The sequence below is a fragment of the Rhipicephalus sanguineus genome, chromosome 2, assembly GCF_013339695.2.
Source record: "Rhipicephalus sanguineus isolate Rsan-2018 chromosome 2, BIME_Rsan_1.4, whole genome shotgun sequence".
Classification (NCBI taxonomy): Eukaryota; Metazoa; Arthropoda; class Arachnida; order Ixodida; family Ixodidae; genus Rhipicephalus; species Rhipicephalus sanguineus.
In genome coordinates, this window is record NC_051177.1 from 120,516,924 (window position 1) to 120,542,887 (window position 25,964).

At 50.7% G+C, this 25,964-nt stretch overlaps 1 protein-coding gene across 2 annotated transcripts in view; it reads right to left on the reverse strand.

The window, feature by feature from the left end:
- LOC125757213 (uncharacterized) overlaps positions 1-24,972 on the reverse strand; it is a 29,221-nt gene extending 4,249 nt beyond the window's left edge. The window contains exons 1-2 of one of the 2 annotated variants that reach the window (XM_049412586.1): positions 24,289-24,972; positions 12,189-12,524 (exon numbers count right to left, since the gene is read on the reverse strand). In XM_049412586.1, coding sequence (XP_049268543.1) covers positions 12,218-12,524; positions 24,289-24,875 — 894 coding nt within the window. In that variant the 5' untranslated portion in view covers positions 24,876-24,972 and the 3' untranslated portion in view covers positions 12,189-12,217. Of the gene's footprint in view, positions 1-12,188; positions 12,525-24,288 lie in introns of those variants that run through there. The other variant, XM_049412587.1, reaches the window with a different exon arrangement.
- Positions 24,973-25,964: the final 992 nt, after the last annotated feature.

A 25,964-nucleotide genomic window follows, 5' to 3' on the forward strand; every position in this document is an offset into this window, starting at 1 on the left:
TCAAAACATTTTCTGCAGTTACCCACAAATTCGTAGCGCCTATTCAAGATCAGCCCTCCCTCCCCTTGTTCGTCCCATAACCCTTGTCTTCTAGCAACATTCCTTTTACCCGGAATGTTTTCAGTGGACCGACGTGTCATAGTTTTCAAGGCGCTGTGTGTTGGTTAGGCAAGTATCGAATATCCACTTTGTTGGTTACGCTTCAGAGTCTGCCCCCTGAAACATTATCTGGCGCCGCAGGGTCTCTCACAAGATTTCGGCAATTGGCTGGCTGTACCGCCAGCATAAATACCCAAAACACCTTCGTTCCCCTCAAATGCTGACTGGTCCACTGTAGCACGCGTAAATTCCTCGGAACGTTGACGTGAAAACGACAGTGCGGTAGTCACAAAGCATGCTAAGGAAGTACTGGTGGCCTAGTTGGTTAGTCATGAGAGCTTGCGCCAGCCTCTATCGAAAACGACGAAGCGATAGAAACATAAAAATTAGACAATTGAAGTAAGCGCCGCTTACGCCTTTTATCGATGGTGATGTTTCTGTGTCGTCCTTGTTCTGCATAAACGCTACCACAAGTCAAAAGCATAAGCACGTCTTCGCTACAAACTCGTACATTTGAGTACCACGTGCTGAAATTTGTGCTCGGTGCATTTGCTGTGTCATTTTTATAATAAATATGTAAAACAAATATCTACATCTACGCTGCCTTTGGTTTTCATTTTCTGTCAGTCACAGTCATATGAATGCACAAGGTCACAATGAAAACAAAGTAAAACGTCGTCTTGTACAAAACTTACATTTAAAAATGGCGATCTATAGAAATATAACATTGGCAAAGAAACAACTGGACGCAGGTGGAATACGAGCACACGTCATATATCCCAGTGAAGACTTTCTTGTCCGAAAATCTTGCAGAAAAAAATTGAAGTTAAACGAAGCTTACCTGTCCACTTCCGTAGCCTTCGGAAACGCCGCAGCAGCCGCCAGCAGGTCCGAGTTTCTGCGCGTGACCTCGGAGATTGCAAACACGTTCCGGAATGCGTCCAGCCCTCCTTGGTACAGCCAACCTTCAAGGACAACGTCAAGAAGAGTACGATTCTGCACAATGTCGGCGGAAAGGCGTTTCACGAAGGCACGCAGGCTTAGCATGTTCATATCACCGAAGGTCAGCTTTCTGATGTTCCTGCTCGCTTTGACTGTCTCGGCTAGGCTCTCCACGTTGCTGACGCTCATGTCGTCCACGTTGAAGGTTAGTTCCCTTATGCTCTTGTTCCTCGAGAGAGACCGCACGATGATGTGCCACCACTCGTCTGAAAAGCCCTGTTCGTCTGAGCGTCCCGTGCGTGCCTCGAGCTTACGCAGCACCGACGTAGACTGCACGTACTCTGCCAGAGCCGAGCACACGGCCAGGTTGCCTCTCGGAATCTGCAGGACAAGAGAAGTCAAGTGGTCGCAATCCAGTAACTGACGCAAGGCGGTGGCTCTGACGTCCTCGTGCACATCTCCGACAAACTTCAGTCCCGAAAACATCTTGCATTTCAACAGTTCTATATTGTCTTTCACACGATAGTCTCCACAGGACACTTTATGGTGCACACCGCTGTCTTCAAAGACGTGACACAGGTTCCTCAAAAGCTCATAACTTTCACTTTGAGAGTGAATATGTGCTCTCTTCAATTGCTGCTTAGACGAAACTATAGCCTTGAAGCAAGTCCACTGCTGTGGATTCCATATTTCACAGGGAAATGACAGTTCTTCCAGGGCGTCATTTTCTCTGAGCGCCTCGAGCCAGATATCGTAAAAGGCCTCGTGGTGCTGCGTAACGTCTTCCCTGATGTAACGTATGTGAAACCTTTTGAGAGCTGTGTTTTTGCCGAGGATTCTGCCAACCATCGCTATACTCACTGTATGGCCCGTAAAAGTAGAGATCTTTACTGTAGATATTGTTCTGTTGTGTAAGATACCTTCTAGGACAGCGATTTCGGTATTTTCGTTGTCACCCGTGTAACTGAATGACATCAAGGAAGGAGTGCGCATCAAGTACTGGGCCAGCTCTTTTCGGCAAGTTTCAGGGATCACCCACATTCCCAGCGTGAGGTCTCTTAAGAGGCCATTTTCAGTCAGACCGGCGAGCAAGTCCTTGGTCGCCTGCTCTTCCATGCTTATCCCTGTGAGGCACAGCACAACCAGAGATGGCGAGGTTCGCACGAGAGTTGCTAGAGCGTTTGAAAGCTCGGTGCTGCGGTAGTTGCTGCAGCAGCAGAAGAACGAGCAATCCAGTTCTTCTAGGCTCGTGAGGGAGGGTATGGCCGCCCATAAGCCATCGGAGATTACGGAAGCCAGACACGTCATCTTTAATTTCTTCAGACACGCGTATGGAAGAGCGTCGCGCAGTGGTTGCGTGTACCTCTGGAACTGAAACGACTCAATGCAAAGGGATTCAACGCATCGGTGGTGTTTCAACAACTGGTGCGCCACGCCGGCACCCTTCTGCAGCTGGAAATCCTCAGGTTCCCCCATAAAGAAGCGGGAATTGTCGACGTTGACCAGCGCGAGCTTTCCGCGCGCTCCTGGTATCGCGCGGAGCTGCATTCTCGCTGGAAACAGCATTTCGTTCCAAGCCGCGAGCTGTCGCACGATGTGACAAGGTCTGTCGGGTGTCACCGAGCACGGGCTGCGGCAGTCGATGACGGCGCTCGTGAAACAGCCAACGGCGCCCTCCAAGTCCGCCCACTGGTTGGCGGAAGACATGCGCGCGCCTTCAACTTGAGGGCTTTCAGCGTCCGCATTCATCAGCCTGCGAATGTGCATTTAAATTAACAGCTTCTAGTGTAAATATCAATCACGAATTGTTGCAGTCAAGCTAAAATAAGAAGTGCAGTGTAGATATTGGATTGCCAAACTTGTGGACTCGAATGTTGTCAGACAATATCAAGACTGACGTTGGGCAAAGTGGTTACAAGAGAAATGCGGATAGGCCACATTGTGAAGCCTTTTAACATCATCATTCTGTTCCATAATCCATTTATTGCGCTTGTGATAATGACCCTACTCTGCCAACCAGACGTGAGGCCATCAAATATTTGATTTCACGGGGCACAGGTCATATGTGGTCATGGTACTGAACACGGCAAGTGAAGCAAAGCGCGGAAGGCGGGGACCCAAGAAAGAAAGGTGTTCACGATACTGCTGTACACTCGCCCTCTTCTTCCACCTCCTCTTTTTACTGTGATCACGAAGAGATTATTGGCCAAGGAACGCATGAAAGGAACCTCAACCTTCAAGAAGTGTCCCCTACTTAGCTGAACAACTTTGAACAAAACTGCATTGTTTGCTTAAATATATGCTTAATTTATCATCTCCAACAAAGGGACCTCCTCTCCTTAATTAATCATTGTGGCACGCGGTGGTGCCCCTTCTGCATACGCTGTCTTCACGTGAATTCTCGATAACTGACAGATCCTCGAGTAAATACGGCGTGCGTGAAGCCAGTCAAACCCGACGTCATGTGGAAGTCACATGCATGTTAACAACGTTCCCGCCATTCATCAAGTGTGTATGCAGTAAACATTGAGACTGTCACGAGCCCCCTTAGCATTGCCTGAACGTCTTGCTTTTAATAGGCCTGCCTGAATCGTCCAGCCATGTCTCAAAACAACCACTGGTGCCGTATCCTGAGACGTTTACTTTTGGAGACATCGCCCATTTGTCGCTTTTGATACGCGCTGAATGGCTGGTGAGGAAAACGGAAAAATCGATGGTGCTATCTAGAATGTCCGGTAATTTTGCGTCAGTGCCCTTTACGGTGCTATTGACATGCTTGAAATAAAGGAACACACTTCGTCACCAACGGACGGTGGTAAAGTACTACCTCTGTCATGTCGGATGTGCTCATCATTTTGGCTGAATTCTGTGCGTTGTTTATAGTCTCAACATAAAAATAGTTCACGCAAGCGTGCTTTCTTTAAAATTCATACTGAATTTTAAGCAATAACGCAAGAAACGTCCACTTTCAAGACTTTTCATATCTTAAGTAGCCAGATCCAAGCCTAACCACTGCGTAGAAGCCGGTACGCTCGAAAACGCAACACTTGGAGCGCTCTATGCTCGAACAATGCGCTCACTCTTGTATTGTGAGACATTCAAAAACACCAACGACCAGTGCAGTGATGACGTCACGGACGAGTAGTTTATTCAGTAATCGAACACAAAATTGACATTGTCGCCAAAAGTCATCATTTCAGAATTAAGCCCCCGATCTTTACTATATGCTGGCCCAGCGTGAGCCATCCGCATCGTATGGAGCCAGGTCACTTTTTTTTCACGAAAATATCAAATCACTTTTCTCGCAATTTTCAGCTTCAAAATGGCGAGCGAGGCCCTTTGCAGCGCTGAGTTTTGGAGCACGCGTTTAAAAAAGAAACCGCACGGCTAGACAGCTACGTGTACACAAAGCAGTGTTCCGACGCGCTGCCAAAATGTTTCGCGTTATTGTGCCGCAGTTGGACCCTGGTTGGCAAATCAAACCAGAAGCCTGTCGTTTCTTTGGTACAAGTGGCAGATACACCCTAAACAAAAATAATTTTGATACCGCTGTCAAGACAGCGGTATCAAAGTCATCTCACCTGACCTTAACGACTGCAGTGCTCTACTGACAATGCCACATTCACGCTTCATAAAGTTCGCTCGCATGATAGCTGGACATTTACGCTGATTTTCCGTATATTGTGGTCATAGTTTAGCTTGTAACAAGCTTGACCTCGACACGGCTCAATGTGAAGATTTCGACTCACCCGCAACATCTGCCGACGATCGTCGTAAGCCAGTGGAAGCTCATCGTGCCGCTGCACGGCCTCGCCTTGTCATTCCTGAGAAGATGATGATGATAATGATTCCTTGAACAATGGTACAAACCCTCTATGGATGATAGTCCCTGATCCGGGTGGTGTTATGGTGAAAATTTATATCGAAGAAAGCGAGAGAGAGATGTTTATTTACGGAAAGGCAGAGAGGTCGGCCTGAGCGATAGTATGCTCTAGCCTGCTACTCAACAACGGGGGAGGGGAAAGGGGAGGAAAAAAGGTAACGAATGACGATGGTAAGTTAGGGAGGTGAGTACGTACAGTCCCGTAGGTGGAGCAGTGCTATAGCCCCGCATCCAGTGTAGTGGCTTATAGGAAGGCTATGACTGCTCTTACGACCACAGTTGCACTGTTGGGGTCAGACCAAGGGCCCAACATAATCTCATCAGTTAATCGCCTATTATTAAATCGTTCAGTAGCGGAAACCAATTTCCGTCGGTCACGTGCATATGCTGGGCAGGTAGAAAATATGTGCTCAAGTGTTTCTGGCACTTGACAGTGATCACAATTCTGACCGGTGTCACTGCAGCCGATGAGGTGTGCATAAAGTCTTGTAGAGGCCACTCCAAGACGAATCCGGTGAATCATACATGCGATGTGTCGCTTTAATTTACAAGGCATGCAGAACTTCATTTCCGGGTCCCATTTGTGCACTCGCCGGTGTAGTCCCTCCGGTTTTGACCAGTGCATAAGTGTGAAGCTGCGCATTACGCACCGAAGCAGGGCGTTCGTGTCTGGTCGTGAAAACGCAATGCGCACTTGAAAGGGTCTTTTGGCTTCGATGTCTGCCTCCTCGTTTCCCATCACGCCTCAGTGCGCAGGAATCCACTCGAAGGTGATGAGGTGGCCATTTATTGAAGCAACCTGAAGAAGCTCTGCAATTTCTATAGCTAAATTTGGAATGGGCCTTGCCTCATGACGCACTTAATGGTTTGCAAAGCGGGTTTGGCATCGCAGAAGAAAGCGGTCCCAAATCAAACCCAATGTGTAATCAGCCTTAATACGTAAACCCGAAGGAATACAATGAAACTGGAATAAACAATACTTCGCGTATAACCGTTGGTTGCGATCATTGAGTTTCATGCTATAAAACCTAAGGAGAATCTGGCGCTGCGATGGATCAACCACCATGGTAGCCACCCTAACCATTGGTATTAATGATGGGAAGTAAAGGCGTATGTCGGACGGAGCAATGCGGCGCCTGCGACTCGTATAAACAAAACCGAGCTGCGGGCGAATGCCGGGGGTCGGCATGTATATCAGCTGGCTTCGGCGGCGTTTTCCTGGAAGCGCGCCTTCGGAAACGCGTGGTGGTGTTGGCCGGAACATCTCCGTCAGCGCCTCGTACAACCGAGCGGTGGGCGCAAGCCAGTGCGTGGGACTCGGACAGCGACGGCAGCAAGCGTCTGCTCAACGAGCTCGGGGCTCAGATTTAGGACTTCAAGTGCTCGCCACGGACTGCGACTCTGCCGAGCTAAATGACCCGACGACTATGGTGTTTGCGGATCTCAATGGCTGGAGGCATCCGAGGACCGTGCTCGAACCGTGGGAACGTGACCTCCGCTCGAGAGTGCCGTGCATGAACTTGTGAAGACCCCGTGCAGCAGTGTTTTTAAGAGACCTGAAGGGAGGGTCCGGTAGAGACGGATTTCGGAACGCGCCGAGTGCGCATCGGAATAAACGAACTGCATTTACCCAGTCTAAGTCTCCTCTCATCAGCGACATGAGAGAGCCGGCTTTCGCGGTTCACACCGGAGAAAGGGGCACCACGAACTTCACTGCGTATAATTGGATTTCGTCAGCTAGCGCACTGTCTACGGGTCTGTTTCTACCGTTTCAGTTTCGTTCTTCGAGCAGCAGCGGTATCCCGCCGCAGTGCGTGCCAACGTTACTATACGACCAATAGAAGTGCGTGTTGAGTGGTTGCAGCAAACATTTAGACGCACGGACGAGTATTCTGGACGAGTATTCTGAAATCTGAAAAGTGTCACTTTTCAGATTTCGCGGGCTTGCTTTATTAAGCGGAAGAAATGAGCACGCAATTAATACAACGTCTAAAATAGCGTGTTTTGATGTCATTTCAACATGCCTACATAAGCCTCATTGACATTACTGATAATCAGGTGAACACTTGTCGAGTAGCACGTACGATGTGCTTAGTTCAGATCGAAATACTGCCCGTGGCCACCGCAATTAGCTCACTCAGCACGCCGCCGCGCTGCGTGACCTAATCACGGAGGCCACGTATACTGCCGATACCAACATACTCGCACACATATCGGGCGCCATTTAGCGTTTGTGTTGCTTTTGCGCTGGCACCGCCGCACATACATGGAGCGCTATGATTCGTGTGCACATCTTCGTGAAGATGTACGAAATTTTCTCCGAACACCGATTCCCACTGGTGACTCGTATCAGCTGTATATAGTGTCGAGCGTCCCACAAAGGTGCAAATGGTAGCGAAGCTCACTGCAGCTTTTGTGTTGTCTCCTTTGTTAAACTTCATCGTACGGTAATCCTTCTGCTGCAGCTTTAACTATGCACACATACAACATCATCATGACAGCATTTGATGACAGGTGGAAGTCGATTAATCTGACGACGGGTGCGGTGCATAAGCGAGAAAGAGGGAGAGAGAGAAACGAAGCGGTGAGGCAGGGTGTTTAACCAAACGTTCTCGGTTTACATTACATTTGTGGAATGAGAAAGTTGGAATAAATAAAATAGAAAAGAAAAGCCCAACGCCGAGGGACGCCGACGGTCAATTTTCGCGTTTGATGAGGCATCTAAGCCTTTCGGCTTAATAATTTCGAAGCGCTTCCTGGATAGATTTCTGCTATTGGTATTTCTTTATTACGCCGAAGCCTTGCACGTTGCTGTTACTTTAGTTTCAGTGGCCCGAAAACCAATATGATCCCTCTAAACCCCACGGTGCTAAGGCTTTTCCAGATTAATGCTTCGAATATTACGTCGGGGTTTGGACTCCCTCCGTCATCGGCCCACCTTTGGCCAAGCGACGATGGGATGTGATGACGTCATCATGTGATGCAACCTTAGGTCAACCATAGGCGACATTTGACCTAATTGTTATAGCATTGTCATGATGGCGTCACATGGTGACGTCATCACGTGATGAGGATTTTTTGCATCATTCTTGTTCACGCCGACGCCACGCAACTCCGACGGTCAATTCCCGCGTTCAATGAGGAATCTAAGGCTTTCGCTTTCATACATTTTCTTGCTGATGCGAAGTTTGAACCCGGGCCCTCACGGTCCGAAGGAAAGTGTCATGACCGCGAGGCTATACGCACCCTTGCAGAACATGAATTTAAGGGATGCATATGGATGCATTGTACCGACAATAGTAACACAATTTAGAAACAGAAACTTGCTATGGCCGCTTCGTTAAAATATTTTCTCGAAATTAACCTAAAGGCAAAAATTACACCATCTCCCGCTAAAGGCGACCATGAGGCGATGCGAAGCCGGAGCACTTGCACGATCGCGTTCCGTTGGCGTTCGTTGGGCATGCTACCGACCTCGCGTCGTGGAACGCGAAGAGGGACGCTACGCGCGTCGTGTCTTCCATCTAGCATGTCCGTTAATTCTCACAAAGCGAGCGGGGAACGCGGTCGACAGGCGGGCGAGAGGGGGGCAGCGTAGGAGAGAAGAGAGAAGGGGAGGGGACGCGCATGCGCTCGAGCTCATCGCGGCGTTGCGCAGGAGAGAATTTCGGCATGTCTAGCCCGCGTTTCAGAGGAAGTGGAAAGGGGGAGGGAATAGGTGTATGGGAGAGGGGGAAGGAAAGTGGAGAGGGAAAGTGGAGAGGGGAGGGGAGAGGGTGAGTGGAGAGGAGGTGTGTGGAGAGGGTGTGCGCATGCGCAGTAAGGGTGGTCACGCCGCACACCACCACCACCACCAGATTGAGCTCCGCCTTAAGATACTTCGCATTTAAAACCTAGTGGTACTTTCGGTGCGAGCAATTTCCACTTTCCTTAGAGACTTAGGAATAAATCAAAGCAAGGGACCTGGGTGCAAAAGAGTGTCATATAGATAAGAGGAAGCGAACACTTGGCTGGATTCTTACTGCGCCAGCGCCAAATCACGTGACGCGAGGCGTTCGCTGAAACGCCATTGCCCGAGGCCGCAGGCCAAGTTATAATAATATTATATGGGGTTTAACGTCCCAAAACCACGATATGATTATGAGAGACGCCGTAGTGGGGGGCTCCGGAAATTTTGACCACCTGGGGTTTTTTAGCGTGCACCTAAATCTAAGTACACGGGCCTCAAACATTTTCAACCCCATCGAAAATGCAGCCGCCGCGCCCGGGATTCGATCCCGCGACCTTCGGGTCAGCAGTCGAGCGCCATAACCACGCAGGCCAATTTATATTGCTTTAACCGATGAGGTGTAATCACGCGCCTTTCCAATCTAGCGGCGGATTTATGACACCACGTGATTTCGAGCGCCACTGCGTGAGCCGGACAGTTACGCGATCTCCCTTTGACCAATCAAGTTTAAGCGCGCGCATTTCAAATTTAGCGGAGGATATACGACACCACGTGATCTCGCTAGCCGCGTGCTTACAGCTTCGCTGTCCGACGGTTATTAGGTTGTTGAACTAGCTGAATTTTTCTGAATTAGTTTCAAATAGGTTTGAGTACGTTGAATAACTCTCAATGACTTCTTCATTACTATCTACTACTACTTAATTCGTCTCGATCACTTCTTTCTTCGCTATCTAGTGCTCAGTGGTCGTTAGGCGTCATCGACTTTCGTAGCTTTCGCGTTGACGCCGATACCGCCGACGACGACGGTCAATATTTCGTTTCATGAGGAATTTAAGGCTTTCGCTTCAACGACAAATGCCCGTAAATGAGCGCAAGCGTTCTGCAACGGGTGCTTGAACAACTGATTTATTCTCTCGCAAAACGCAACGTTGACTTCAGATGGCACTAGTTGCAGTCACGGGGCGACATTTGATATCATACTTCAGGAATGCCTCAGACGCCGCGTGATCGTAATTTTCATAGCAACAAGGTAACATGAAAATAAAGAATTTAGCGCCGCTTGCACAATGTCGCGCAAGGCTGGGTCACAGCAGAGCTGGTGGGCTAGAAGCAGAAAAAGAAGAGGACGGATATCAAAAAGATAACGAAGAGAGCGCGTGCCGTTTCTTGAATATGATAGTTCTACGTCCCACTGCAAACTATATTTGCTTTACTGTACGATGCATGGCTATGTTTTCTCCTCTTTTTAACACGAAAGTGTTTTATGCCGGGGTCCACCACGGCTCCAGTGACGTATTTCCGTCAAGATACCGCGTTTTAAAATACAAATACTAACAGATTGCAAAGAAAAAAAAACAAGAAAATATTCCGTCACCGGAAGTCGAACTTACGACCCCTCGCTCCGCAGCGCACGGCGCGAACTAATTCGGCCACAGACGGCAGTTTTTTTTTCTGTAATGCATGGGAATAATGCCATCAAATCTCGTCATCTATTACAATATAAACCATCACTTTAAAACTACACTCACATGCACATATGCACAAAACACACATAATTTCACACAGTCCAAGGAATCTTCAAAAGTCCGGTAAACAGACACAAGCGTCCAGAAGTCCAAGCCACTCCGGAACCGGGTCAAAAGTCTCAGCAACACTACGCACATTAGCTGCTTCTTCTCGAAAGACACCTTGTCGAGCGAGGTGGTTCAGCATGTCTGTCAATCATGCGACTTCTCCATAGCGAATAAAGACCTAACAGCATGATCAAATTATATGGTGTATTATTGTTGCTGCTCTTTTTGAACGGGAGGAATCTAACACCATGAGATGTAATTGGAAATTCTTTTCTGGGGGTACGTTCTTTGCCATGCCAACGGCGAGCTATTTATATACACCATTTGCTGGTGGCGGTACTCAGAGATAGGTGTTACATCAGCGTGTTTTCGTTATCACTAGTAAGATGGTGCGAAGGGCTCGAAGAGCGCGCTTTAAAGGTCGCCGCCCCACGCGGATGAGCGCGCCTCTAAAGGGCGTGGTCGCTCGTGCGCGCGCGTATCTCGTGATGGCGGTGGTTTGTACGTCTTGCGCTCTCACCGCAAGTTTGCGTTGAGAGCCGCTTTTGCGAAAGGAGCGCGCTGCTCACACAGAAATAAGTTACAACTGTGTCAGTTCGCGCTCATCCTGTGTATGTTCGTTCCGTGCGCTGCTTGAGGAGCACGTTGCAAGTTTCGAGCTGCTTGCCGTTCTTTTCTATCTTCTTTTTTGTTTACGTTGCTTTATATCTGTTTCTCTCTCCGCCTATTTATCTTTCTTTACTTCTTTTTCTCCCTTTCTTTCTCTCTTTTTTCTATTTCGTTCTGTCTTTGTTTCGCCCTCTCTCTCCCTCTCTGTAGTCGGTATCTCGCATTTTATCTTTGTCTCGGTTTCTTTCTTTTCTTTGTATATATTTATAGTTCTTTCTATCTCTCTTTCTCTCTGTACTCGTTCTCCGAACCCTCACCTCTCTCCTCCTCACCCGCATTTCCCTTTCCCACCACCTTGCTGGACTATTCTATACAAGGCTATGTTCCGCTCTGCCAGCTTGCCTGGATAGCCGAGTGGTTAGGACGCTCGCATTCGGATCGTGGGTACGCGAACTCGAATGTCACCTCGGCAAAAAAGAAAAAATTCTTTTCGCCAAGAAATTCTCTCTTCTATTTATTTCACTTTCTTTCTCTCTCTCTCTCTCTCTACGTACTCGTTCTCTCGCTTATCAAGTTATTGCATCTCTCGCCGGACAAATCGGCGCACGACTTCTGGTAGCGAAGCAGAAGAGGAAGGCAATGAAGAAGAGAACGAAGATGGCGCGTGCCGGTTGATTAGGCTGATAATTTTCTATCTACGACACACGGCCAACCTCGACCATAACATCTCTGCTGGAAAAGGATCGTGCTTCTGGCCGTGAGCCGCGAGGGTCAATATATCGACAGAGAGGGAAAAGAAGAAAATGATGACTTTCACGTTCGAGTCGTCTTAGGTAAGTATTATTCACCTTAACTTCTAAATTTTAAACTACGAAATCTTGGCCAATCCCCTAGAGTGGGTATGTGCCATAGTGCTGAAGGAACAAGCAAACAAACAAACAAACAATGCATAAGGAACCCGTGAGTTTTTCTCTAAGGGCCTTGCTGTCATAGCTACAAAGCGAGCACTATTTAGGTACCAAAAGGAGAAAAAAATGAGTAAAAAACCACTGCTGCGCCAAACACAAGAATTTTTCTTTCAGTGTTTTACTCGCCTAATATCCACAACTCATCGAACGAATCGATGAAGAATTTTGCTCATGTCGTTGCTGCTCGAACGGCTCAAAGGTTTTCCGGGTGAGTAACGGCCTCTTCGACGTCATCCAGCATCAGGAACCGCCTGACCAGAGCCCAGCAGTCTTCGCCCAGGTCGTCCAGCTGCATGCGTCCGTCGTCATGGGGATGGCACTTGACTCGTTCCTTGACGACGCCCGTGGTACGCATGTACTCGTCCAAGCTGGCGGTTCTTTGCAGATGGCGATACGCCATACCTCCGATTTCAGCCCCGCTGACGTCCACAAGCTCCGCAAGGTCTTCGAGCAGCTCGGCATGGAGCTTGTAGATGCGTTCCAAGGCTGCCGTGCTGCGCCTGTTAGGAGTGAAAGAAACCACTCTGCAGTTCACTTACCAATTAAGCCACCGTGTAACATCTCTACCGCATATTCGACAGCCTTTAGTAGAATGGACTGCATACGATTTCATTTTTTCACCAGACGTCGTTCACGGTATGCGTACGGTACATCGGGCATTGTTTCAGCCCTTCTCGACACTACAGGAAGCATTTATGTAATTAATGATATCGGACACAGATGGATGGCGCTAGCAAAATCTTTCCTGTGGAGGCGGCTGCAATAGCGATGTCCTTTAAGGCGGAAGGGGCACATATCAAGTAAATAGCTGCGCTATTAGCTTTCTGTAGCTTTGTGATAGAGCTGTCGGGAGACGCAGACAAAAACTTAAGGCGACAGCCCCCACCACCATAAATTATCCCTACCCTTGTGCACACCCGTACACAAGGTGCGGGTCAACGTCATTGACAGCCATATTGCCACGCCCACTTCTTGTCTTGTTTTGATGTATTCGGGTTTGACCGGCAGGGACGGTTATCAACGCTCGACGCTGTCCGCGAAGCATTGTTCGAGAAGCTTCACGTCTATAGTAGATCGTTCTGTTAAGATTGCGCCCCGCACGCGAATGTTCCAGCTTTGTCTAGAGATAACGCCGCCACCAGCGATATTGCTGGAAAGTTCGATACCCCCTGTATAAAAACCGACGCACTTGACCGCTTGTCAGTTGATCGACGGACGACGCCCTGTTCGCCGCTATCATTGTACAGCGTGCATTGCTGTAGTTCTAGTTCTCATTTTCCGGCCACAAGTTCGGCCAAATAAACAGTTTCATCCTACAAACGCCGACTGCTGTGTTCGTCGACGTCACGACCACGTGACATCTGGTGGAGGTGCTGCTTCTTCCATGATCCGGACGCCCCCGCGAAGCGCTGACCCAAGCCCAAGCCGCGAGGAGGACGACGGCAAAGAAAACCCGGATCGTCGAACAAGCCGCAGGCAGAAGGGACTGCAGCCAGAGCACGGGCTCCTTCCCGAACAAACCAGGCAGCCCAAGGTCCCAACACCCACCGCAGCGACGATGACCGACCCCGTGCAGCCTGCGCCGATCCTACTCCGGCAGCCCAAGGAGCCGCCAACCTTCCGCGGGTCGTCATTCGAAGACCCGGACACCTGGCTCGAGACTTTCGAAAGGGTCTCAACATTCAACAACTGGGACTCCGAGGACAAGCTGCGTCACGTTTACTTTTACCTCGAAGACGCAGCAAGGACCTGGTTCGAGAATCGGGAGTCCACTCTTCGAACTTGGGACGCCTTTGCAGCGCTTTTCTGCAGACGTTTGCAAGCGTCGTCAGAAAAGAAAGGGCCGCAGCCTTGCTAGAGACGCGGGTCCAACTTCCAAATGAAAGTGTTGCCATCTTTGGAGAGGAAATGACCAGACTGTTCCGCCACGCTGACCCAGCCATGCCCGAGGACAAGAAAGTCAGGTTGCTCATGCGAAGGGTAAAGCAAGAGCTCTTCGCTGGGCTGATGCGGAACCCACCCTCGGCAGTCCAAGAATTCATCTCAGAGGCGACGACGATTGAGAAGATCCTGGAAATGCGCAACCGCCAGTACAATCGCCGATCGATTCAAGACAGCCCAGCTGTTCATGCCGTCGGCTCCGACGACCTGCGTGAAACGATCCGAGCGATCGTGCGGGAAGAATTGCGCAAGCTTTTACCCTTACCACAGCCTGAAGTTGCCTCGATCGCTGATATCGTCCGAGAGGAAATACAGCAGTCTCTGGGCACCCCCGAGTCAGCGCAGCCACAGCCGCAAGCAGTGAGCTATGCCGCTGCAGCCCGACGCAACGCCCCCCCTCCTCGCCCACGTCAAGACGCCGCGCCACCCGAGCAGTTCCGCCGCCAGGCGCCACCGCCGCCGCCACCGACGTCATACCGCCCGCCAGCCGGCCAGCTATACAGGCCGAGAAAGACCGACGTTTGGCGCACCCCCGACCACCGCCCACTCTGCTACCATTGCGGGGAAGCTGGCCACACTTACCGCCGCTGCCAGTACAGACAGATGGGACTGCGTGGGTTCGCCATCGACGCGCCGCGTCCACAGCGAGGGGAAAAACCACACGACATCGCCGACTACCTCGCGGGAACGCAATGGACGCCCCGACAACCTTCCCGTTCGCCGTCGCCAGGCCGCTACGTCTCCCCCCAACGCCGACCATACACTGGCCCATCGCGAGGCCGGTCACCCAGCCCGTATCGGGAAAACTAAGGGCAGCAACCGATGGAGGTGCGGTTGCTGTACGACGAAATACCGAAGATCCTCCGCCGCCGACGACAACGCCGCAACGACATCTAAAGAACACGCCGCAAGCCGAACGAAGCCCTGACGTCGAAACTTCACGGCCCGAAGAAGACCTGACGACACAACGACGAAGCAGCGGGACAAACCGACGTAGCCGTGATCCGACGCCGCGACCAAATCGAAACGGTAGGCGACGAACGAGTGACCTCGACGTTCTCATCGACGGCCACAACGTCACCGCTCTCGTCGATACTGGAGACGACTATTCTGTCATCAGTGGACCGTTCGCGACGAAGTTGAAGAAAGTCAAGACTGCCTGGGAAGGCCCCGAAATCCGCACAGCGGGAGGTCACCTAGTAACGCCGGCAGGAATCTGCACAGCGAGGGTCCCCATCAACAACCGGATTTATCCCGCAAGCTTCGTAGTCCTTCAGCATTGCTCCCGAGATGTCATCCTTGGTATGGACTTCTTAGGCCTTCATGGTGCAGTCATCGACCTCAGATCGAAGTCGATAACACTATCTACAGAAAAAGCATTACCGCGGTACACGCCGCCAGGGAAGCATGCCTTGAATGTGCTGGAAGACCAAGTCACCATTCCCCCTCGCTCCAGCGTCATCATTTGCGTCGGCTCTCAGAAAGTAGCAGACCTGGAAGGCGTCATTGAAGGCGACCAGCACCAGTTGATTAACCGCGAGATTTGCGTCGCAAGAGGAATAGCAGAGTTGCGGGGAGGCAAAGCAACAGTGATGCTCACAAATTTTAGCAACGAGTATAAGCACGTAAACAAAGGCACGACAGTCGCCTACATCGAAGAAATCACGGCTACGTCGATGGCTTTCGCCATCGCCGATTCTTCCGAGCCAACACCGATGAACCAAGCTTCTCGACCAGTTTTCGACGTTAATCCTAGCCTTCCGAAGCATAAACAAGAACAGTTCAAAACCCTGCTCTTGAAATACAGGGACTGCTTTTCGTCATCGTCAAGAATCCGCCAGACCCCAGTCGCAAACCATCGCATCATAACAGAGGAAAATGCCAGGCCACTCCGGCAGAGCCCGTACAGAGTTTCAGCGCGTGAACGCGAATCCATAAAGAAACAAGTCGACGAAATGCTACGCGACGGCATCATCCAGCCGTCGAAGAGTCCATGGGCGTCACCCATGGTGTTAGTGAAGAAGAAAGACGGAACCCTACGCTTCTGCGTCGATTATCGCCGCCTGAACAAAATCACGAAGAAGGACGTCTACCCTCTCCCACGGATAGACGACACCCTGGATCGACTCTACAACGCGAGGTACTTTTCGTCGATGGACCTCAAGACCGGCTATTGGCAAATCGAAGTCGACGAGAGAGACCGAGAGAAGACTGCCTTTATAACACCAGACGGCCTCTTCGAGTTCAAGGTTATGCCCTTTGGTCTTTGCTCGGCACCTGCGACGTTCCAGCGCGTTATGGACACCGTGCTGGCTGGATTGAAGTGGCAGACTTGCCTTGTGTACTTGGACGACGTCATTGTGTTTGCCTCAAGCTTCGACGAACACCTCCGGCGCCTTGACACTGTACTACAAGCAATCAAGACTTCTGGCCTCACCTTGAAGCCTGAAAAGTGCCGCTTTGCATACGAGGAGCTGCTGTTTTTGGGTCACGTGATCAGCAAGGGTGGTGTTCGCCCAGACCCGCGGAAAACAGCTGCCATCGCTGCCTTCCCACCCCCCACCGACACGAAAGCCGTGCGCCGTTTTCTCGGCTTGTGCGCCTACTACAGGCGCTTTGTCAAGGAATTTTCACGAATCGCCGAACCGCTAACTCACCTCACGAAGACCGACGTGCCCTTCAAGTGGGAAACGGCGCAAATCGAAGCATTTGAAGAACTGAAACGACGCCTTCAGATGCCTCCGATACTAGCACATTTCGACGAATACTCCGATACGGAAATCCACACCGACGCAAGCAGCGTAGGACTCGGCGCCGTCCTTGTGCAGAAGACTGACGGGCAGGAAAGGGTCATCAGTTACGCTAGCCGGTCGCTATCAAAGGCAGAAACGAACTATTCCACAACAGAAAAGGAGTGCCTAGCGATCATCTGGGCTGCATCCAAGTTTCGCCCCTACCTCTACGGCAGGCCCTTCAAAGTTGTGAGCGACCACCACGCATTGTGTTGGCTAGCTAACTTGAAGGACCCTTCAGGTCGCCTCGCACGGTGGAGCCTACGACTTCAAGAATTCGACATTACCGTCGTTTACAAGTCCGGAAGGAAACACTCCGACGCTGACTGCCTGTCTCGCGCCCCCGTCGACCCACCGCCGCAGGACGACAAGGAGGACGACTCCTTCTTGGGAATCATAAGTGCCGACGACTTCGCCGAACGACAGCGAACGGATCCAGAACTCAGGGGCCTTGTGGAATACCTCGAGGGCAGGACCACCGTTGTTCCGAAGGTATTCACGCGGGGACTGGCGTCATTTTTCTTGCGCAACGGTGTTCTCCTAAAGAAGAACTTCTCACCGCTTCGAGCCGATTGCCTTCTCGTGGTACCCTCGACATTGCGGCTAGAGGTCCTCCAGGCTCTGCACGACGACCCGACGGCTGGACACCTGGGTGTTTCTCGCACGCTAGCAAGAATACAGGAGAAGTACTACTGGCCGCGCCTTTCCGCCGACGTCACTCGTTACGTGAAGACCTGCCGGGACTGTCAGCGACGCAAGACACCGCCCACTAGGCCAGCCGGACTTCTGCAGCCTATCGAGCCACCTCGACGGCCGTTCCAGCAAATCGGGATGGACTTACTGGGGCCGTTCCCGACGTCCAATACCGGAAACAAATGGATCGTCGTAGCTACAGACTACCTCACCCGCTACGCCGAGACGAGGGCCCTGCCTAGAGGCGGTGCCGCCGAGGTAGCGAAGTTCTTCGTTGAGAACATCGTCCTGCGTCATGGCGCCCCAGAAGTTCTCATCACCGACAGAGGTACGGCGTTTACTGCTGACCTAACTCAGGCAATACTGAGATACAGCCAAACAAGCCACCGCCGGACCACAGCGTACCACCCACAGACAAATGGCCTGACCGAGCGGCTAAACAAGACCATCGCCGACATGTTGGCCATGTATGTCGACGTCGAACACAAGACGTGGGATGCCATTCTTCCATATGTGACCTTCGCATACAACACGGCCGTCCAAGAAACTACGCAGATGACGCCGTACAAGTTGGTCTACGGAAGGAGCCCGGCGACGACGCTCGACGCCATGCTACCCAACGTCACCGACGAAGAAAACCTCGATGCCGCCGCTTACTTACAACGTGCCGAAGAAGCTCGACAGCTCGCCCGCCTGCGCATCAAGACCCAGCAGCACACCGACAGCCGTCGCTACAATCTTCGACGACGCTTCGCGGAATACCTGCCCGGCGACCGTGTTTGGGTCTGGACGCCGATACGCCGACGTGGGCTTAGCGAAAAACTCCTTCGGCGATACTTCGGGCCATACAAGGTTCTTCGACGCCTCGGCGCTCTTGACTACGAGGTGATCCCGGACGGCATTACGAACTCCAGCGACGCCGCGCACGACCTGAAGTCGTCCATGTCGTGCGCCTTAAGCCGTCTTTTGCGCGTTAGCGAACCTGGGGACTCTATTTTTCTTCCTTTGTTATTGTAATTTATTTTTGTATGCACTTGTTTTTTTCTCTCTCTTCTATGTTCTTTCACAAGCATCGGGACGATGCTTTTTCAGAGGGGGGCAATGCCACGCCCACTTCTTGTCTTGTTTTGATGTATTCGGGTTTGACCGGCAGGGACGGTTATCAACGCTCGACGCTGTCCGCGAAGCATTGTTCGAGAAGCTTCACGTCTATAGTAGATCGTTCTGTTAAGATTGCGCCCCGCACGCGAATGTTCCAGCTTTGTCTAGAGATAACGCCGCCACCAGCGATATTGCTGGAAAGTTCGATACGCCCTGTATAAAAACCGACGCACTTGACCGCTTGTCAGTTGATCGACGGACGACGCCCTGTTCGCCGCTATCATTGTACAGCGTGCATTGCTGTAGTTCTAGTTCTCATTTTCCGGCCACAAGTTCGGCCAAATAAACAGTTTCATCCTACAAACGCCGACTGCTGTGTTCGTCGACGTCACGACCACGTGACAATATAATAAAGATAAAGAGAAACATCAAATCGGCGTTCACAAACATCGCGTTCTTCCAACACTTTTTGTTGTGCACTTCCACACGCAAGCTGACTGAAACAAAAAAAAATAAACTTGAAGGACGCTTGAGCTTCGCTTCAAGGGTAGAACGCGATAGCGTAATCAGGCCCCGTGCGCATCGCCTTCTTAGCTGCCAGCCTGGCTTCGGTTCTCGCTGGATGCCTTAATCGTGCCGCAAGGAAACGAACGTCTGTGCGCGTAAGATTAGCCGTTTCAAACTGTCCTAGAATGCCTACTGCAAGTACAGTTGTGGAGTGCCCACCACGCCATAATTCTTCCTTTTGCGAATCAGCGAAGGGCCCGCTACGCGTCCCTAAGGCAACACACGAATCTACGCAGCTGCTCGCTTTGCTGATGCTTTTGCTGATGATTATGATTAAACGTCTGAGCGCTTTGTGATGGGTGGGCCTTTAAAACACCCACTCGTTGCGCAGTTCACGTGTTTTGATGCCTGGCGCGATTCTAAGCTTCTGCCACGCTTAAGGAGACTCCTCCCATCGCAGTACACTCATATGGTGATTTGTTTTTAGATGCGAAGTATCTCTTGCTCGGGGGTATGTAAGGCGGCGTGGTAATCCACACGCAGCGTTGTCCGCACTCACACTACGCATGCGCGACTCTCCTCCTTCCCTCTCTCCAACAGCTGCGCATTGCTCTCTCCACTTCTCTACCAGCACCTGCTAGCGCTTCTCCTGCGTTCTCGCTTCTTGGTGGTTTGGAAGGAAAAGGAAAACGGCACCTAATTTGTCTCCCTTTAGGCGACAGGACGCAGTGCCTTATAGGGGTGGGGTAAGGGGGGATAAAAGAAAAGTAGAAAGAAATAGGGAAGGATGTGATCGGAGGTCGACAGGGGCAACGAAGAGAGAAGAGGACAGGAAAGATTGGGGAGCCGGTCACAGGAGTTCACGGACGGGACCACGATTCAGCCAGGGGCACGATGCACGTCGGTGACGAGGCGGCGAAGGCCCCGCCGATGAGAGGCACACACACGGCATGGCGGTCGAGGCAGCCGTCAAGGTGCGCCGACGGCGAGAGGCACGAGCGCGTCCTGAACGGGCGAGCGGGGCATCGCGGGCATGTCGCGGGCGGCACGTCCGTCTCGCGTAGTCTCGCGTGAAATCCTCCTGTTCTCACGGCGCATACGCTACTCTCCTCCTCTAGTCTCCTCTCCTTCAAATAGTAGAGCGCTGCGCGCGTTCAGTCCAGCGCTAGCCTCGATTGGCTCCTCTGGAATGCGGGCTCGACATGCCGAAATTCTCTCCTGCGCAGCGCCGCGATGAGGGCAAGCGCATGCGCGTCCCCTCCCCCTCTCTCTCCTCTCTTACGCTGCCTCTCTCTCGCGCGCCTGTCGACGTTCCCCGCACGCCCTGTGAGCATTAAGGAAGACACGACGCGCGTAGTGTTCCTCTTCGGTTCCACGACGCGAGGTCGGTAGCATGCCCAGCGAACGCCACCGGAACGCGATCGTGCAAGTGCTCCGGCTTCGCATCGCCTCATGGTTCCCTTTAGCGGGAGATGGTGTAATTTTTTTTTTGAAGCAGTTTCAAGCAACGGTGTGGCTTTGTGGTAGAACGCCTACTTGTCACGCATAAGGCCTTGGTTCGTTTCGCTCTCGAACCGCTGATTTTTATTATTTATTTTACTTGCACCTTTCTCGATTTTTCGCTCCCAACCAATGACGCCGACACCGTAATTTCTGCGAAACAGGCTCTTTGACGCTCTCGCGTTAAGGTGAAGCCCAAGGCGCACCGAATCCATATCATCTGTTTCTGGCAGCCAGTCTGAGGTCAATAATTTCGATGTAGTTTTTAACGCAAAGCTTCCGCCGCCTCTACCTTCGATTTTCCCACTGCTGCTGTCGTCTTGTCAAATATCTCACGAAGACAGGCTGCCTACAAAAAGGGTCTTTCCCGCTAACGCCACTGACACCGCTTTTAACGAGCAAAGGTGCCGGAGCTCCAGCGCCGGCAGTACGTGCGCGAACTCATCAATATTTTCACGTGGCCGTGACGGTGAAGTTCACAGAACTAAGGCCGGTAAGGATTGAACCGTTTTTAGGGCGAACTTGTGCGAAGCAAAAGATGCAGTACTCAAAGCATCTGCTCCTTGGTGTCCTCATTTTCTCAATAACTTATATGGGTTTCTGGATTTTAGGGCTTTTCCCGCTTTCGCAGAGCCAAAAAATAAAGAAAGAAAGAGCCCTTGCTACTTTTGCAATCCTTCTGTTGTTTTCCTAGCGCTTACATTTCTAAATTCCCGACAAGTGGGGTCTATTTCGAAAGAAAACCCAAGACCTTTTTCGCAGCACATGAAGTGCCGCCAAGAATAATGGTATCTTCGGGAGTACTTACTGATGGCCGAGTTCGTTTTACAGTTTCACATAATCCTCGCTAAAACGACACGAAAACGAAGGAAAGCAGCACAAGCCAGAAAACACAGGCGGCACTTCCAAGCGATTTATTTCAGGCGCGAAAATGAGAATAAGTAAAGCCGTGAGTGAGCGCACATAGCGCATGTGCCCAGCCACACCAACGTGAGGCTCGGCGCATGCGCAGTTTGTTTCCGACGTGGTTAGGTTACTACCGTGTGTATTGCCTCACTGGTAAGCGCCTGCGACGAAGGTGCGCGCAATGATGCAATACTCTCGCCATAACGCACTGCGCATGTGCCGAGCTTCGCGTTGGTGTAGGTACAGGCGTCGCTGGTAGAACCGTGCGGCACACGCTCCCGTGTTTACGCTAAGCGTGCTCACGACTGTGCATACTAAGCATACTGTTCATACTGTGCATACGACTGTGCATGCGCGCTTTGACCGCCAGGGCGGCACTGCCCACACCGCGGAAACTCCAGCGCTGGTTCCCTATAGGAGCATACATAAAGGTGCGTAAGGTGAGTTATAGGATACGCCTTCGTGTTAATAATTATGGCGTTCTTCAGTGGTGTTCCCTCTTGAATGGTGCGCGAAATGTAGTCACCTAACCACTTGTAAGCTCAACACACACAAACACACACACACACACACACACACACACAGAGAGAGAGAGAGAGAGAGAGAAAGAGGGAGAACGAAGTGGCAACGGAAAGGCAGCGAGGTTAACTCAGTGCTTCTTTAGAATAACCAAAAAAAAGGGAAATTGACAACCACCCGTTTGTAGCGCGAAATTTTGTGCTACAAACGGCTGATTGTCAATTTGCCTCTCCCGATCCTTTCACAACCTTGCGGGATTCCGCAGAACTTATTTGAAATGTATGTGTCCATGTGCTTCGAATTGACAATGAATTCGCCCTCGCGCTGCCAACTGCAAGCTTCCTGGCTAACTAAATTGGTAGAGTAACCGCCCCGGAAATGCTTGCCCTCTACCATTTCGCCTCCATCGAAATGCGACCGCCGCGGCCGGGATCGAACTTGCGAGCTTGGCTCACAAGCCGAGCACCGTAACCACTGACCCACGGTGGCGGACTAGCTTCCTGGTTAGCTCAATTGGTAGAGCGACCACCCCGAAAATGCGTTGTTCCCGGATTCGATCCCCGGACCAGGACGAATTTTTCCACAACGAAGAGGCTTTCTTTCTGAGAAGTGCGTATGGATTTCCTTCTGGCTTCGTGCTACAAACGGCTGGTTGTCATGTTTCATATGCTTTGTCGTGTTTCATATGCTCTTCTCCACGGACACGTTATATGATCATTAGTCGACAGTTTTATGTATGTTCCCAATGGGAGAGGTGTATAAGATGGGTGATAGAGCATGCCTGCACGACAATAATTATTGCGATCTTTCGTGGCGTCTCATCTCAAGAGGCGTGGCGAAAAGTAGTGACCTAACCATTAAGAAAAGTTCACGGAGAGAGAAGCAGCAAGGGAAAGACAGGGAAGCTAGCTCAATGCTCATTTAGTACAGCGAAGTAGTACATGGTTTGCTATCCCTATTATAACGTTTCTGTGAAGCAGCGCAATAAACCAAACAGAGCGAAAAAAAAAACATAAGGCACTCCTATTTTTCTTGTAGGTTCTCCGCTTTGTCGTATTCCATGCTCGGCTCCATAAACACGTTACGATCATTAGTCAGCAGTTCACCCTACTCTCGACATGTGAACTTGCTACACGAAGCAGCGGAAGGGAGCCATCTTATATCTACTGCAATTGGAGGATGCCGTAGATTTGTTTATTTTTTTATTATTTTGTGTATTCACTGAAATGTGTACCGCCACATTTTGCATTTATATGATTCTTTCGACAACTGCTCAAAGCATTTTCTGCAGTTCCCCACAAATTCATAGCGCCCGTCTAAGATCAGCCCCCCCCCCACCCCTTGTTTGTTCCATAACCCTTGTTCTCTAGAAAAATTCCTTTTACTCGCAATGTTTTCAGTGGACCGACGTGTCACATATATTTTCCAAGGCGCTGTGTGTCGGTTACGCAAGTATCAACGATCCACTTGGTTATGCTTCAGCGTCTGCCCCCTCAAACATTATCTGGCACCGCGGGGTCTCTCGCAAGATTTCGGCATTTTGCTGGCTGTACTGCCAATAGCAATGCCCAGAACACCTTCTCTCCCATCAAATGCTGGCTGCCCCACTGTAGCATGCGTAAATTCCTTGGAACGTGGACGCGAAAACGACAGCGCAATAGCCACAAAGCATGCTAAGGACATCTACGTTGCCATTGGTTCTCATTTTACGTCAGTCACAGTCATATGAATGCGCAAGGTGACAATGAAAACTAAGCAACTGGTGGCCTAGTTAGTTAGTCATGATAGCTTGCGGCAGCCCGTATCAAAAACGATGACACGATAGAAGCATAAAAAATACACAAATGAAGTAAGCACCGCTTACGCCTTTTATCTATGGTGATGTTTCTGTGTCGTCCTTGTTCTGCGTGAACGCTACCACAAGTCAAAAGCATAAGCACGTCTTCGCTACGCACTCGTAGATTTGAGTACCACGTGCGGCAATGTGTGCTCGGTGCACATTCATTTGCTGTGTCATTTCTATATTAAATATGCAAAACAAATAACTACATCTACGTTGCCTTCGGTATTCATATTTCGTCGGTCACAGTCATACGAATGCGCAAGGTGACAATGAAAACTAAGTAATTATGAAAACGACGTCTTTTACAAAACTTACATTTAAAAAATGGCAATGTATATAAATATAAGATTGGCAAGGAACCAACTGAAAGCAGGTGGAATACGAGCACACGTCATATATCCTAGTGAAGACTTTTTCGTCCAACAATATTGCAGAAAAAAATTAAAGTTAAACGAAGCTTACCTGTCCAGTTCCGCAGCCTTCGGAAACGCCGCAGCAGCCGCCAGCAGGTCCGAGTTTCTGCGCGTGGCCTCGGAGATGGCAAACACGTTCGAGGATGTGTCCAGCCCTTCTTGGTCCAGCCAGTTTTCGAAGACAACGCCGAGAAGAGTATGGTTCTGCGCAATGTCGGCGGAAAGGCGTGTCACGAAGGCACGCAGGCCCGTCCTGCTCGAATCTCCGAAGGTGAGCTTTCTGATGTTCGTGCTGGCTTTGATTGCCTCGGCTAGGCTCTCCACGTCACTGTCGCTCATGTCGTGTGCGTAGAAGGTTAGTTCCTTTATGCTTTTGTTCCTCGACAGAGACCGCACGATGATGTGCCACCACTCGTCTGAAAAGCCCTGTTCGTCAGAGCGTTCCGTGTGTGCCTCGAGCTTACGCAGCACCGACGTAGACTGCACGTACTCTGCCAGAGCCGAGCACACGGCTAGGTTGCCTCTCGGAATCTGCAGGGCAAGAGAAGTCAAGTGGTCGCAATCCAGTAACTGACGCAAGGCGGTAGCTTTGACGTCTTCGCGCACATCTCCGACAAAATGCAGTCCCGAAAACATCTTGCATTTCAACAGTTCTATATTGTCTTCCACGTGATAGTCTCCACAGGACACTTTATGGTGCACACCGCTGTCTTCAAGGGCGTGACACACGCTCGTCAAAAGGTCATAATTTTCTCTGTCAGGGTGAATATGTATTCTCTTCAATCGCTGCTTTGACGAAACTATAGCCTTGAAGCAAGTCCACTGCTGTGGATTCCATATTTCACAGGGCAATGACAGTTCTGCCAGGCCGTCATTTTCTCTGAGCGCCTCAAGCCAGATATCGTAAATGGCCTCGTGGTGCTGCGTAACGTCTTCGCTGATGTAACGTATGTCAAAGCTTCTGAGAGATGTGTTTTTGCAGAGGATTCTGGCAACCATCGCTATACTCACTGTATGGCCCGTAAAAGTAGAGATCTTTACTGTAGATATTGTTCTGTTGTGTAAGATACCTTCTAGGACAGCGACTTCGGTCGTTTCGCTGTCACCCGTGTAACTGAATGACATCAAGGAAGGAGTGCGCATCAAGTACTGGGCCAGCTCTTTTCGGCAAGTTTCAGGGATCACCCACGTTCCCAGCGTGAGGTCTCTTAAGACGCCATTTTCAGTCAGACCGGCGAGCAAGTCCTTGGTCGCCTGCTCTTCCATGCTTATCCCTGTGAGGCAGAGCCCGACCAGAGATGGCGAGGTTCGCACGAGAGTTGCTAGAGCGTTTGAAAGCTCGGTGCTGCGGTAGTTGCTGCAGCAGCAGAACAACGAGCAATCCAGTTCTTCTAGGCTCGTGAGGGAGGGTATGGCCGCCCATAAGCCATCGGACATTACGGAAACCAAACAGGTCATCTCTAATTTCTTCAGACGCGTGTATGGAAGTGCGTCGCGCAGAGGTTGCGTGTACCCCTGGAACTGAAACGACGCAATGCATAGGGATTCAACGCATCGGTGGTGTTTCAACAGCTGGTACATCACGCCGGCACTTTTCTGCACCTGGGACTCCTGAGGTTCCCTTATATAGAAGACGCGGGAATTGTCGACGTTGACCAGAGCGAGCTTTCCGCGCGCTCCTGGTATTTCTCGGAGTTGCACTCTCGCTGGAAACAGCGCTTCGTT